Source organism: Sinohyriopsis cumingii, unplaced genomic scaffold, assembly GCF_028554795.1.
Source record: "Sinohyriopsis cumingii isolate HCF-2022 unplaced genomic scaffold, ASM2855479v2 utg000229l, whole genome shotgun sequence".
In the NCBI taxonomy this organism is placed as follows: Eukaryota; Metazoa; Mollusca; class Bivalvia; order Unionida; family Unionidae; genus Sinohyriopsis; species Sinohyriopsis cumingii.
In genome coordinates this window covers 9306782-9323703 of record NW_028315879.1, presented here as the reverse complement: position 1 = coordinate 9323703, position 16922 = coordinate 9306782, and the positions used below count along the sequence as shown (strand labels likewise).

Sequence of the window (16922 nt, the reverse complement as noted above, 5' to 3'; positions counted from 1 at the left end):
CGTTTGTCATGTTATCGCAGGTTATCTTGAATCGCTTGCAATATGGTCCTAAAACGTGTCACATTTATTTATATTGTGGTCTAACTGTACCTAACAAAACGTTTCTCTGGGATATTCGATATGATTGCAAAATGACATGAAAGCCTTGTATTGATAAAGCTCCCAAATCGTTTGAAATACGGCAATGCAACGTGTGTGCTTGTTTGTATTAGAATCTGATTGTGCCAAATGTGTGTGTGTGTGTGTGTGTGTGTGTGTGTGTGTGTTTGTGTGTGTGTGATTAGGATTTTTAACGTAGCTTTAGCAATTTTTCAGTCATATTTCTACGATGTCTGCAGTGTAGCAGTTTACATTGATGTCTCGCACTGGGGCATTATACTACAGACATGTAGTATGATGTTCCGCCCAGTCACATTAATCTGACACCAGGTCGACCAGTCCTAACACTAACCTCTTAACGCTGATCGTCTAGCGCGGCAGCTGTTAGTACCATTTTTGTAAGTCTTTGCGATGACTCGGCCGGGATTCGAACCACGACCTCCCGCTTCCGAGGCGGACGCTCTAACCACTAAGCCACCTGAGCGGTTTGTGCCTAATGAAAACCATCACCGACAATCTCTCAATCTGACCCGTAGAACGTTCATCTGAAAAATATTTGCATCGCAATTTCTCCAGCATTTATAAGAGATACGTATTGGCCATAAAAGTGACAGTTTCATTAACATTTGTTCGACACCCACCCACCCCCCCGAGAAAAATCTAGAAACAAAACCACCACCATCCATAAAAAGATAAAGCAAAGTATAGGATGATTGAATTACTACAATGTTCATCTCTTTCAAAAGAAACTCTTCGCTTCATTGTCTTTGGTTTTCCATCTTCAACAATATGGACCATGGTGGCATATACCAATGCTTTTATTGTTAACGTCATTAATCGAGTACAACGTGTAGTTCATACGCCTCGTTCCACATATTGCGTGCGTGTGCTGCGCACATTGCCTGTTGCAATACTTTTAGATTGACGTTTTGACGATGTGATATAATTCTTTTAGGATTAGACGTTAACATTTCGATTTTACTATTTTGATATACCGTTATATTTTAGTGTTGATGCTAATTGGTTTTTTAATGCATCCTAGAGTAGGTTGTATTCTGTAAGCACACACAGCATTGTCAAAGTGCAAACAACGCACAAAATGTCAATTTAATATTGTGAAAGATCTATTCAACATCTCGTTATTTTCTCCATCAAATTGTAGAAGCTAAAAATATGCATCAAAGATGCTTTAACAATGATTGTTATGAAAGATCATTCACACATGTGGTTATGTTTTGTGTTTTTCAAATGAGCAAGGTCGAACAAATCAACTTACTGAACATCCACACACAGACGCAAGCCAATGATATAATAGTATAGCTTGACAAATTTAGGCCACTGTAAGTGCGAATACGGGTACATAAATGAGCCAGTGCAATATTGTTCGGAGTCAATCTTTGTTTAATTACAAATTAATTGATTTGAAAGTCAAGGAAAGACCCAATCAAATTAGACTGGTCACGAACATCGGTAAGAAACATGAAATATCCACTTGTGTGACGGATCCTCTCCTTACTTAAATATACACCTTTCTGATTATCTTTGGATCAGAAAAAACAATTAAACCAAAAATCCCCTTTTAAAAATATATGTTGAATTTGCCATTTTTAATGAACAATACGATTAGATGATATCAAACATCCTATGACAAATCATGTATTAATTAATGATATAGATTATAGCGGTAAAGTGTTTGATATGATTATAAAATTATAAAATATGCAGTTACAGATCAATAGTACGTACTTTCATAGCATTAATTAATGCTGAATTGCAATCTGTTTTGACGAAGAAAAAGGGACACACATAGTTTCTATGTATTTATTTATGAAAGTAGCATCTACTACTAATCTTTTTGATGCACCATGAAGCTTCTGACCTTATCAACAATACATACATTTGATACGCCTTTAACTTACACATCTGTAAAAACAATCTGTAATTTCCAACAAGGAATGTGACTAACGAGCAAGATAAAAAACAAAACTCGGTTAAATGACACTGGCTCAACCCCATTATTTTCACTTGCTGTATCGTTAGAGGATGATTCTTTTCCCGTGGAGGTTAGCTCACTCACTGCACTTGACGAAGGCATAATATTGTTATTTGTCGTAGAGTCCTCTTTGATTGCAGGTGTTGTGGGTGCCGTAGGTGTCGTACCCGTCGATATAACCTCACTCACTGTACGTGTACTAACAGCATCAGTTGTGGAAATGTCCACATTGGTTGCAGGTGTCGTTGATGTCGCGGTTGTCGTTACCGAGAAGACTGCAAGAAAAACATGTAAGGAATAGTCCAAGTTTAAACGTTTTACGCTTTCCATTATAATATCGTGAATACATATATACACATAGATTTGTCAATAGAGTCTACTCGATTTAATAAGAAAAGAAATTACACGAAATTCCGTTCTTTACGATAAGATTTAAAAAATTACCGAAATAAGTCCCATATATTGTTATTAATATTATACGAACATTGTTAAAACGAACTTTCTCTCGATTTATTAGTTGTAATAATACATTATTGTCATTAACGCATACCATAAACGTACAAGATCAGCTATTCTCGAAAGGCATAGAAGAATACTTTTACATTTAAAGTGGTTAATCTGTACAAATGAAAACGCCATGTTTTAATTTCTTCTTTGAAGAATTACTATGCATCAATGAGAAGTTATCTGTATTTAGTATTAATGCATACTTTCTGTCTAATATAAATTATTGAGAGTTAATAGTTTTTAAAGATACTGACAGTAACTGCATGGCATTAATCTATAATTTTAATTCGTGAACGACGAGGATTTCAATAATGGTAAGCACCCATTTAAGAAATGGGACTTAGAAGAAAACGTTCAGTTCAAATGTTTAATTTTGAAAGCCAGCATTTAAAAAATACTTAATAATCCTTATATTCCAAAAAGATGCTATTTACGTTTGTACATTATAAATATGATCTTGTGAAAGATTTATTTATTGTCTGACTATGCTTTTAGGCTCATTTTTAATGGCTAGACGATTACATTTTTACATATGCAAGTAGAGAGGACGGAGTGCACTGAACCACAATTAAACTTTACTAATCGAAATCTAAAATATCTTTTTTCTATAAAAAAAATGTTTTTTCGGAATGCATATGTATATATATATATATATATATATATATATATATATATATATATATATATATATATATGCTTAACGCCAACGACAAGTGGCGCATTTTTATTATCCATTTAGAACACTTTACTTTGGTTTCAATAGAATATTCTAGTTATAATGTGTACTTCAATGATCATAAATCACAACCTCTGATAATACAATGGAGACGAATTCAGATATTTAGAAAAGGACACCATAGTTATGCTGGACTTTTGTTGTTCACATTGTTGTTTGACTTCTTTTACTATTTATACCATCTCGCCAACTGAGCAATCAGAAGTCCATTTTTCTTGGGGGAAGGCTTAAATCCAGGAGTTAAGACAATACTAAAATGTATGTGTGTGTGTGTGTGTGTGTGTAGCTACTATATATATCCCAAGGTTCTCGAATCATGTGGTGGATATTTTCTAAGCTTGAAAATAAAAACATTCCGCGCTGCACCATGTAAAAAGGTTTGAAATAAAAGTTAAAATTCTTTATCACTAAATGCTCAGAAGGAAAACCTCGTATTCAGAGTAAAGAATGTGACCTCATCAGGACCAATGCTTGTTTAGAAAAGAAATTGAAGTACATGAGGAAATCAAATTTAAAATGGAAACCGAAGGAGATAGATAAAATTAAGGAGAGCAACAATATCAAAGGATTTCCGAAAAGAAGAGATCAAATATCTTACCTGTTATGAATACCACAAACAGAGCTTTCAGTTTGGCCATCTATAAAGTAAAAAGTCTGAAGTGGATGAAACGTATACATTATATATTAAATCTCATTTTGCACAGCACTATATTTACACAATATTCTTTGATAGAGTACATATATCGGAACCTATTGTTTTCGTAATCAAATTTTTTACGAATACAATAACTATTGTCTCTTGATATGTACATTGTTTCGCAAAAATATTCGTAAGAGAACGTTAGTTATGGTCGGAGTCACGAATATTTACATTTACAGCAATGTTGCAAAAAACTTTTGTTATGTACACCTATATCATTTGTGTTAATGTTCATGAATATAGATTGAAATAGTCATTTAGTTATAACATTTGTAACACTTGTTTTGTATGTTGTAAGTTTATGCTCTAGGATGAGGTCATTTCGTTCGAGTAAACACATTATAGTTTCATGCTAGGATCAAACATGTTATTGTGTCATTGTAACATAGTAGGCTTTAGAAGAAATCTTGATGGAAATCCCCTTTGGATAATCCATGTGACATACTTTCGGATTGGCTACCTGATAAAGTACTTAAACGTATGAAAGTTAGTGATTTCGAAATGATTATTCGACCTTCTGAAACTGCGCTTTTATTTTTAATATCAGGAATAAGTGACTGAAAACTATTAATTCTATGCAAAAACATCAGTCTTAGAAGAGACAAAAGAGACAAATATTGGTGATCATTTGAGAGGATTTATTCATTTATTTCAGTTATTCATTGGAATTACAAAGCCCTCAGATTTAGGAATTTGGAAGAGGCTTTGAAATTATTGTAAATCCATTTGCAGACAGTTGGATGTTATCAGTATGATACATCAAAACTAGTGGCATATCAGTTTTATAATTGAACTTTATTTCTATCACCATAGGAACTTATTTGGAATACTCGATACTATTGGATCTGTGATAGACACCTGAGGGCTATTTTGATTTCATTCACTATACTCTGAGTTACTTCATATTTAAGATAAATACATTTTATTTTGAATTTTACCATACTTGTTGGTTTTCACTCTTTTCTTTTACAAAGTTTAAGACCACAGAGTCGTAACGTTTGGCAGGCTATTCATTATAACTGACTTGTTCTACACCATACACCCCCCCCCACCACCACCACCACCCCGCAAAAGACTATTTTTAAAGTCGTTATTGCAATATTCGTCAGAAAAGTAATAGATAGTTCAACTTTATTGACAGTATTTTAAGAAAGCTAACATACACATGTACTTTAATGACCGATTTGCTTAATAACATTGGTCCGCTTTGATGCTGAATTTACGCGACTGATCTTGACAGGTGTTTGATTTGCCTTCGTATAAGGAATATTATTGCTCATAACATGTAAGCCACCTCCTTTTGCTGTCGGCATATTTATGTTCACTTGTGTTCTTTAGTCTGTGTATTTGTAAAGGTTAACACATGAACATAAAGGAGAATATGGTAATATGGCAAACAAATCGACAGTCTTAAGTATGTTCGTAAATGTCTTTTTTATTCAATTAAATGATACATTATGAGTGTTTAAAACCTATATGCTGAACTATTTAACATCATGTATTGTATTTTTATTTTTCTAAACCCTAACCCATCAATTCCCTTATCAACAACTTTTAAATTTATTTTATTTTGGGGATTTGTGGGTTGAGCTAGGTCAATGCACACATACGCTTCACTTTTAGAAGCACTTTACTCTACCTACAAACCACAAACAAAAAGAAATCACAAATAGACCACCGACTGCTCCGGTGGTCTAGTGGGTAGAGCGTCCGTCGAGGGTTCGAAATCGGGCCAAATCATGCCAATGACTTATTTAAATGGTACTAACAGCTGCCTCGCTAGGAGCTCAGTATTAAGAAGTTAGTGTTAGGACTGGTCGGCCTGGTGTCAGAAACAACGTGACTGGGTGCCATATAATTGTGATATGATACCCAAGTGCTAGACATCATTATAACTGGCAGAATGCAGACATCGCAGCGATATGATCAAAAAATTGTTAAAGCTAAATTAAAGACACAGACACACACACACACACACACACACACACACACAAATTGATCACCAATCCTCCTATCCATCAGACTTACTCACAAACTACTAGATTAACAAAATTATTTCTTTGTGTGCCTATCTCAGAGTCCTAGCTATGTTAGCTAGTAACCGTTGGGACCCCCCCCCTCCAGCCCCCCCCCCCCCACATAGGGCCAAACTTTCTAAAGTCTTTTTATATGTTGGTGTTCCCCCAATGTTCTTTTTGTTGTTTTCCGATAGAAAAAATATAATTTAGATATAAAAATTTATGGAAATGCATTTTGTGAATTGGGGTTCATTATTTTGGCAGTAGTTTTGACGGGTCAGTACGTATTAAGGATCCTGGTCTCAGTTATCCCAAATTTTCTTTCCGTGTTCTAAATAGTTTGAGATTATATATGTCGTACAATCTTCCACAGGCACATGTCATAGGTTAGTTTCTCGTTGATGGGTCTCCTTAATTAGTGATCTTGGCCAAAGGATCTTCCTACTGTCCTGTTGTTTAATACGTTTGTTTGCTATAATCAGTGTACGCTTTCCCTGTGATTGCGTAAAGTCTGGCTTTAAGACAAATTAAAATGGTGATTTTCTAGTTTGGTTTATATGGTTAAACGAATCAAAAATACAGGTACGTATTATTCATTTGTGTTGGTTTATTTTCTTTTGTTCCCAGTAGGTTTCATGTTCAAGTTTTCCCTTTCTTATGTTATATATCCTAATTGAGAGACAAATTTTTGTGATGGTACAAAATACAACAAATACAATTCAAAATAAATCCTACCTTGTGTCTTAGATGTTTGCGTATGCAGTGCGTTTGTTATTATCTCTCAGTTCACCTATAAGAGCTCATTTTATATCACGCTCCTTTCAAATTATAGGCACATAAGAAATTTAGTGGCTTAATCATATAAGGCCAGATACAAAAGGACAAACAGTAAACGCGTTTTTTCATTATATAGTAAAATTTGATTTGGTACTAAATATTCTTTTTATTGTATGTACATTTTCTTGTCGGAGTACTTGAGTGCATGTGTGTGGTTGGTACATGTATAAAACGTTTGTTTTAATTTGTGATTGTGGTCCCTTGATCTGTATATTTGTGTATCCATATATTTCGGATTTAGTTTTTCTCCTGTTTCGTCGTAGGCCTGTTCCATTTTGCCTTTTGGTGAAGCCCTGTGTCTCTATGCATATTACTTCCCCTTCCCCATAGTCCCCTGCCGCGGTTTGTAGTACGTATTGTACCTACATCAGTTATTAAAGCTATGTTACTTCAGTGAGTTTCTCTTTTTCGGTATAGCAGAAGTTAGGTGTTATACAATATATTAAAAGGATAAAACAAGATATTCTTACAAGACTGAGGCCATAAGTCTCCTCAAATTTCCAAAGGTTTTAATACAACTTCAGTTATAGATTAGAAAGCCCAATGTGTCCATTCTATATTTAAAATTTACTCTATTCAATGCCAGACCAAAGATCTCACACATTTCCGACTGTATATCAACCGCACATCTGCATGGTTTCTCTTCATCAAGTTTCCGTATCGTCAGCAGTTCACGCTGTATAAATTATACAACTATCCCGTAACAAAGGGAACTTTCTTTACTACGCCACCTTAGCCAAGTCAATTCATGGTTTCGAGCCACATCCGCCAGTAAAACTACATCACGTTTTCAACCATGGCGACATAAACGGTAACTGTCGAGTCCCGTCTTGTTTATTTCATTGTGCGATTTACCTGTCTCCTATCATAAATACTGCAACTGCAATCACACCAACAATGTACACAATTAGATTTGAATAGGGACTATGGTACGACAGGGACACGCATGCGTTACTGACCTGAATTCACTAAAAGTAAAACATGGCATCATAAAACTCACTAATACTTCACTCCGTTACGTTTGCCCGTAGTAACTGGCTAGTTAGTTCGGGCTAAGTATTATTTGCATTGGACAGAGTGTCAATCTTCCAACAATTGATCGAAAAAAAATGTACGAATTCCTTTAAATGTTGGCGCTATAACAAAATGCACATACTCCAAATTTATTATAATATCATTCTTAAATTTCTTTTTTTTAGATGTCTTTGGTTTCTCTTTTTTCGAGGTGGCCCCTCCACGAAAGATCTAGACATGCAAGAGACTGGCTTCCAGTTTGCTCACAGGCTGGTAATACCCCCTAAGTGGACTGGCTTCCTGTATCCCATCTCCTACAGAGGACTTATATCAGATGTAGAGTCGTTAAAGATCATATTGTCATAGTTTGGTCTCTTCTTTCAAGTATGAGTGCTTGTCAACACATATGATTGTAGTCGTGTAATATTACTTTTTGTTGAATCCTAATTTTAAATACGTCTCTCTCCGCTTTGTTTTTGAGATATTGTGTGATCATATGTTTGGTTTTCTTTCTGTAAATTCACCCATTTCGTACACCGGACGTTTCGGCTTTCTTTTAATCATATGACACCGTATGGTGACTTCCCCCATTAGCCAGAAATCATGTAGGTACTTAGAAGCAAGTTTTGTTTTCTTAAAAGATTTTTTCATTGCCCAGTTTTCCCAGACTTATTTCCATAAAACTTTCTTGTGTCGCCAATGCACTTTAATGCTTGTGATTTCGGTATTATATCGTATACATTTGAATAAAATTTCGCATCCCATACATTATTATTTTCCATACATTTCACAGCTAATGTCTTGATATATTGGTATAGTCTAAGTACTTCGATTATTTTAGTTACAGTGTTGTTCCTATATACGTCTTTGCTACATAACGCTCCATAATACTGAGTGGCATAAGTCACAAGATTGTCATTTTTTCATTCATCTTTTTTTCTTGATAGTTTTATAGTTTTCTAGCTTTGCATTTTTGCCAAGCTTCACTCCTAATGCTTTGACATTTATCTTAATTAAATGGGAAAATGTCTGAGACGATTTCCTCTCCAGTTTCCTATAAGTAAGATGCCGATTTTGTTATGATTAATTTTAGTCACTAATTTTTCACTACATTTTAAAAGAAACGTGTCGGTGATTAAATTAGTCTGAGTCGGTGATAACATTGGTACAATCGTTAGTATGCTGTAGCATTTAAACTCCTTTAACCATTTAGGTATTCGAATTCCGTTACATCACCATTTCTTACTTTGGAGCGTTAGGATTGAACTGATTTTATGTATTATAGGATTGACATCGGGCATCCCTGTTAGACCGATCTTTCGACTTTGAATAATATGGTTGTTTGCTCCATTTGGCTGTACTCTCAAGAATATGTTTGTGCAAATTATATTGGTCCACTTTCGAAATTTTTTTTATGAAGCCAAAGTAGTCCAGGACGGCATCTAAATAGTATTTCTCATTTCTTTCAAACGCTTTCCCTTCATCAACTGATATCACAGCTCCTCCTCGTCCTTGTATATTCCAATAGTATATTCTATGAACTGTCCGAATATTAGTTTGATTGTCCATCCCTTGTTCCCCACATTTTTGAATAACGTTAATAATCCTAGACATAATTGTCCTTAATCTTCTAGATGTTTGCTTAGAATGTTATAATCAACATTTAGGAGTGAAATATCACAGTGGTCTCAAATATTCAAGATCTTTTTTTTAAAAAAAAACACCACCCTCTTACATTTTTGAAAACTGACATAACCTATTGGTGAAGTGTCGAATATTGAATTGCAGTGAACTTTAAATATGAACGCACTGAGCATTACAATTGTATCGCATTTAAGCCAAAAAATTCGTTGTGAAGGGTCATTTCGACCTTTCTTCGTTCATATTTTCCAATGTGAGTGTACACTTCAAAGGGGCAGATTTCCATCTAAGTGAAATTGACCGGGGTATCTTAACACGGTGCTTAGAAAGTAAACATTTGATCTACCCACCCTAACATCTTTGAAGGAACCTATGCCAACTTGTAACTTTTATAAAAGGCAAATAGTTTTTCATCGTCTTTCAAAGTTCTGAGCTGTCGAATCTGATGAAAGAAATTATTTCTTTGGGAAATATTGAGGACTGCTGCCTACCAGTGAGCAGAATAAATTAAGGCGTCCATTTTAGAAGCAAACATATTTTAAAGTGACGACCTTCGTTGAAATTCTTTAGTCTGAAATTTCCTGAAAGAATAAGTGTCGTTTTGAGTGTGGGGAAGCCTAAAGATATTAGTGGCTTCGGCTTTAAACAAGAAAACGACCAGGTTGTCGTCTTGTAAAAGTTTTAGTGATAGGACGCACATCTTCTGAAAGAGAACAGTAATAGTTTATGGGAGGACAGTGAGAGGACTCATGGCTGTAATGAAACAGTTGTGGACGAATGAAAAAGCATCACAGGTTGTACGGACTACGTATCAGTATGTTGTTGATCTCCGTAACAAACTGGAGGAAGTTTGCAACATGGCCAAGAATAATCTATGTGACGTACCGGGACATCAAACCAAGTACTACAACAATAAGGCGAAGGAACGGAAATTTGAAGTGGGTGACAAGATGTTGTTGTTGTTACCAGTGGAGAACAAGTATCCTGGAGGGGATCATTCTTTGTAACGGAAAAGAAGGGTGGACATAATTACCGTGTCAGGGTAGGAGATAAAGAGAAGTTGTACCACGTTAACCTTCTTAAACGCTATCGTGAAAGTGATACACCCACTGAGGTCGTGGTTGCTACAGTTGTAACCGAAGAACCTTGCAACAACGGAGGAGTGGAAGAAGTATGTCCTAGTTGTCCTTTGAAAAGGGTTGAAACCTACGTCGGCGTTGTCCGTGACGTATAGTTAACGTCAGAACAACGTGAAGAGGTGAAGGAGATACTCCACGACTACTCAAATGTCTTGACAGAAAGAGCAGACGTGACGGATATGGAAGAGTTCAGTTTGAAGCTGCTGAATGAAACGCCTGTGAAACTGAAACCCTATCCACTACCTATCCACTACCTCGTGCGAAGCAAGAAACTGTACGGGACGAAATTAGAACTATGCTTGACTTAAGGGTCATTGAACCAGCCAAATCTGGATATACTTCTTCAGCTGTTTTGTTCCAAATGAAGGATGCTGATCACAGCTTTTGTGTCCATTATCGGAAATTATCAAAATTTTACGGGATCCTGAGTCCATATTTGCCCAAGTAACGAAAGCCAAATATTCCACTAAAATAGACCTGGCCAAGGGATATTGGCCAATTCCAGTTCGTAAGGAAGACCGTCCAAATCTTGCCTTTGCAACACCAGATAGGACATACCATTGGTAGTCATGCCGTTCGTGGTCCAGAATGCACCCAACATTTTTTACGAGGATGATAAGGAAACTGCTAGAATCTTTAAGAAGGACCGGAGTTTCAGATTTCATGGACTATTTGTTATTGGCGACACCTACATGAGAAGAATAAGTGGTCTTACTGAGAAAAATTCAGAACGACTTAGACAGGGGTCACTGGCCGACCATCTAAATGTCACATAGGATTTCGAAGACTGACTTATCTAGGACACACAAACTCAGTGAGGATACATTAACACCAGGCAGTACTAAAGTCGACACACCGCACGTCAAACTACGAAGCCACAAGTACAATCGTTTTAGGACTTGCAGGTTATTAAAGCATATATATTGTAGGGACTATTGATAGTCCGTTAACTGACTTGACAAGGAAGAAGGCTCCGACGAAGGTTATTTGGACAGACGCTTACGAGACTGCATATTAGACGTTGAAGGATAGGTTAACATCAAACGCCGTAGTGAGACTACCGGACGTGACAAAGGACTTTATATCAAGTAACGACGCTTCTAACAGGGGTCTTGGTGCAGGTTTACTGCAAGAACATGATGGGAACTTTTTTTCGGTTGATTATCGTAGCAGGAAGTTGTCTTCAGTAGAGCGTAATTAATCTGCTACCGAAAGGGAATGCTTAACGATTATCTTTGGGGTCTCTAACTTCCAGCGCCATCTGTATGGGCACAAGTTCATTATGGAAACTGACACCCAACCACTTGCTTATGTGGCCCAAACTAAATTGACAAACGGATATTTAATGAGATGGTCATTATTTCTCCAGTAATATCAAGTTCAATTGCGTTACATAAAGAGGAGCGCCAGTGTAGGAGCAGATTATTTCAGTATACTAATTGATGCGGAGGTAAAGGGGTCACTTCAGGACATGTAAACAATAGCTGGAAATACAGCTTCGAAATTCGGCGAGCAAAATCCCTGATTTTACTCTTAAAACGGGGCCTATGCGAAGTGTCGAATTTTGTATTGGAGTGAACTTTAAAACTGAATGCATTGATAATTAAAAATGTATCGCACTTAAGCCATACAAGTTTTTGCGAAGGGTCACTTCGACCTTTCTTCGTTCCATTCACCAATGTCAGTGTAAACTTCAGAAGGGCAGTATTCAAACTCATTGAAATTGACCGGGGTATCTGAACGCGGTCATTAGAATGTAAACATTTGAGCTACCAACCATGACCGCGTGGTAGGAACCTATGTCAACTTGTCATAGTTTAAAAGGAAAATTGTTACCCATCGTCGTTCAGACGAAGGGAATTATTTCTGTGGGAAAAATTAGGGACAGCTGCCTACGATTAGGCATAATAGTCATGCACTTTATAAGCAATCAGATTTTAAAGTGACAAACTTAGTCGACATTCATTTATCTAAAATTTCCTGAAAGATGTAGTGTAGTTTTGACCTTGCAAGAGGCCTAAAGAAGTCATTGCTTTCCTTTCGTGCTAGGAGGCACAATTTCTGAAAGAGAACAGCAATAATGTACACAACATTAGTTTCACGTAATATTTTATTATTTGATTGTTTGTTTCATGCCAATGTGTTTGCTACGAGTAGGTTTACATATTATGTATTGTTTATTACATTTCATGGAAAGTGTTGATGCTAGAATTGTTACGAAATTTACCTTTTAGTTTTGCACTTATTAGTGCATTGGCAGAACTGATTGCATGCGATCCAAATGTATAAATGTGTAGGAGGTCATAGGGTTATATGAAATAATTTCCCATTATTTGTTAGGACGATACAGATTATCTTGGGTTAACGATACTTACCTAGTTATATATGATTTTGTAATGTTTTAATGATATCGTATGTTAAGGAATGATGTGAGTTACAATATGTGAAATGTCATGCAATAGTAATCGAACATGTAGTAGCATATCTAAAAGAATACGGAAATATTCGATAGACGCTCACGTGGTAATTTAAGATCTGCCACTGAAAGCGCAGTCAATGTCCTACTGCACTAAGTCGGATTTACGCAGTAGTTTGATAGCCAACATGGTCTGTGTAATGTGAGGTAATTTTATATACGTCTGGAGACTGAAGTATACATATATGTATGGGTAATTTTGTCCTTTAAGGAACAGCTTTCTAGATAACGTCAGCCAAATCCAATTAACCACCCCTCTTACTAAGGGAGCGACGTTACACTATTTTCAAAAGCCTAAACGCTTTCTGTAGAAATGCGAGAAAATCCTATTATAGTGAGTATTTTTCGCTCTATTCATCCTGATCCTATACTAATTCAAATGAGTTAAAGTCAGTAATTACAAGCTACGACACCTCCAAGACAGCCGTATAAACAACATAACAAATATATCAAGCAATCACACACATACATACAACAAACTAATATATTTAACAATATGATCCATATATCTAGAAATTAGAGTTAACTAACCAATAGTCAGATTTATATATTCAAAATTATAGCTTCTTTGAAAGCCAGCCCAAGAGATCGCACCTGTTATCCATCTCCTCTACGATTTCCGGCTTACGCTAACATGTAGAAAATATAACACATAGCAGACTGTCATGAAAAGAGCAATTCCTATAGATACAACGCTCAAATTCAGATATTAAGCACCAATACAAAGTTAACTAATACTCAGACTTAGGTAACAACATAGCTCCTTCTGTAGCGTGGCCAGGAAATCCCAGCGCAAGGGAATATATCCCCCCCGAGACCTCCATCACATCAGATCCAACGGTACCTTTAACAACACGAAGCTACAAACATGTTATTTATTGCTAAAAGGCTATGGCAAGATAATAAACTTCATGGACTTCTTAAATATTTTGGCCATAACACAATTTTAACAGTAACTGTAATTGTAATTTGTGCGTGTTTTACTTTTGATCAACTCCCAGGGACCGTTGGGTCCAAAATCAAAATAACATCAATCTCGCAGATGGTTTCCACCTTGACAAAATATCAACACATTTTTGTTTTTTGTGTTCTTCCTTGTCGTGAGTAGGAGATGTTGTCAAGGATGCACGATGGATAGACAGGCGGATGCCCTGATAGATAGACACGTCGCATTTCAATACTCCCGATTGTGGAAATAATGGTGATACTTATATATATGTTGCTACTCACCCTTGATTGTTTGATACAAATCTCAATTTCTGCTTTCGGGTCTTCTGGTCTGTGAAATATAAGTCTGTGTAATGTCATTACTGAATTTGATATAGTAAGGTTTATGTGAGATCACAATACAAGGTGTCTTTATAAACTGTAGTGTTTTATTGAAAAAACGGCAATAAATTCAAAAGCGTTAAGGCACAATTGTAATTAGACAATATATACAATACAATTCTATAAATTTTAGCAGATTATCAATAAACGAAGAACACAAAAATCACATCGATTTTAATTTCTTTGAAATGCGCCATTATAATGAGCTTAATTAAGTTACAAACTTGCCGACATTGAAAAGAGTATTGAGGACACTGTCACATTGATTTCAGTCTTGTTGAAACACTTTCTGGCTAAGTCCACTTACTTACAAAAGATCAAGTAGAAAGATTTGATGCATTCAAATTATCAGTTCACAATTTAACTGCTGAAGTTTAGCTTAAACATATTCATTTCTTGATTTGCTAAAACACACAACCAGCAGAAAGTATCAACAAAAATTAAAATGGAACATAACAATTCTGTTTCTTTCATCTTATAAACAGTTGTAAACACAAAGGGTGATTACAAATATAATATAATAATTGTTTAAATGTAGCATATTTTCGGCATTACAGTTAAAAGGAACTTAATTATTCCAAATAGTGTTTTTATTTGTGACACTTAATTTATGTAGCAGTATACTAATGTTTTCCCAACTATTTCACTGGCAATGACACAACTATTCAAGCTAATGAGCTTATCATTTGGATCCGTCACTAAGTGCATGGACAATATCAGGAACAGAAGTGAAGTCATATAATAACGAAACATAACATATATCGGTTTAGTCTTGACTTGAGTTAACATTTCTGTGATGTTGGAATCTGAAAGAGTCAATCACTTACAGACTTCAAGGAATAATGTTGGTTAAATGCCCTGCAAATTCGATTTAAGTATGTTTCCCAGTAGTGATAGGATGTCATTCTTTAGGGATTTCCTTTTCACACTTTCATGTTTTGTGAACTTCTTTTCGTACTTTCCCAACCCTATTTTCCACTGAAAAATTCACGATATTGCTAGTAATATAATGTATCTGCCTTATCAAAACATTTACGTCAAGTTTTTTCTTTGAAACATAAAGCTATTTTGGAAGTGCAAAACAGAACATCTATTTCTTTTATAAATACTTTATGTTAAATTCGTCTTATCTTAGTCTTCATCTGTGAACATAGGAGGTGGGGTATAGATGTGACAGTTACATTCAAATACCTTGGTCATTAGATGGAAGTCAAAAGTGTCAGATTGCATAATGGTAATCTAATATAAATGAATCAAATGGTAAAAGGCATATAAGTCGCATTCTATATGCATGTGCCTATAAATAGCATAACAATTAGGCAGTTTTAATGATATTATCTTATATGTTTCTTTTCTTATAAAGTGTGAGACAGCAATTTGATATAATTTTCACGTCTTTATTTGCAAATTTTCTAAAATATTTTGAAATCTAAACTTAAATTTTATTTATTTCTTAAGCTATTTTGACATGGAAACAATTTGCATCTAAATTTCGAACAAGATATAATGTTGCACTAAATGCAAAATCTTATTCCGTTATGTTAATATACGTCTTTAACACAACACTTATTTTCCCTAAATCACATCTCTTTGCTAACATAAATCTTATTTCCAAAATTTGTTTAAATTAATGAGTGACTTACCGACCGAGCATATCATTTTGATAAGTGAAGCAAAAGCAGAGACCTATATTATGTTTGTACTTGTGTTCTTAGAAGTTGCCTGACGACAGAAGGAATTTAAAGCCAATTTAATTTATTTGACTAGTGAAGGGTAGACTAATTTTGAAATATTTAGTTTTTGTACACACGAAGAATGTTATTTTATTGTATTATTGTTTGTTTAGAGTTGAATCATCATCTTCTAAGAAGTTATGTTGTCGACAGGAGTAGAGATGTAATGGATTGTATTATAGATAAATAACCGAAAAAAAGTGTTTAGTTTTCAGCTACAAAAAACACAGAACATGCTGTTTACTAATACATTGACCGGAATATATAAAGAATACTTAAAACCTCCTCACAATTTACTGTTATTTAGTTTAAATATTACTATCGTTTCAAACTGAAATACGTTATAAATCTCAATTTAATCTTCAAGTCCGCAGCTAAAGTAGAAGAAATGTAATAAGACAAAAGCAAGTCGTTACCTTGTTCCCGAGAATTGTCTCCGTCTGTTCCGAATGTATCTTGAAATGTGGCTTATATAACTTCAAATCACTATTGCTACCAGTATCAACAAACAATAAAATGTAAAGAGATTTGACCAGACAAGTATTTACCTTAGATACTAATACGTTCTCTATAAATCAAATCATCTACAGATAAGGTGCAGTTTACACCAAGGTAACGAAGATCTGGGGTGGGTGGGTGCAGAGACCTCTTGATTATGTTATTGTTTCTTGTATTATAACATTATCGTATTGATCCAAAC

At 35.2% G+C, this 16922-nt stretch overlaps 1 protein-coding gene across 1 annotated transcript; it reads right to left on the bottom strand.

The window, feature by feature from the left end:
• Positions 1-1906: 1906 nt before the first annotated feature.
• LOC149774537 (uncharacterized) lies at positions 1907-16679 on the bottom strand. The gene is made up of 4 exons (XM_089945181.1): positions 16639-16679; positions 14391-14439; positions 3934-3973; positions 1907-2367 (listed from the first exon to the last, which is right to left on the bottom strand). The coding sequence occupies exons 3-4, from the start codon at positions 3971-3973 to the stop codon at positions 2015-2017; spliced, it is 393 nt and encodes a 130-aa protein (XP_089801307.1). The 5' UTR covers positions 14391-14439; positions 16639-16679; the 3' UTR covers positions 1907-2014.
• Between the last annotated feature and the right edge of the window lie 243 nt (positions 16680-16922).

Excerpts from the sequence above, each read along its gene's own strand:
- LOC149774537 (XM_089945181.1), bottom strand. The coding sequence starts at position 3,973 with ATGGCCAAACTGAAAGCTCTGTTTGTGGTATTCATAACAG. Across the intron at positions 2,368-3,933 it reads GTTTGTGGTATTCATAACAG|TCTTCTCGGTAACGACAACC; the intron begins GTAAGATATTTG and ends TTTTTCTTGCAG.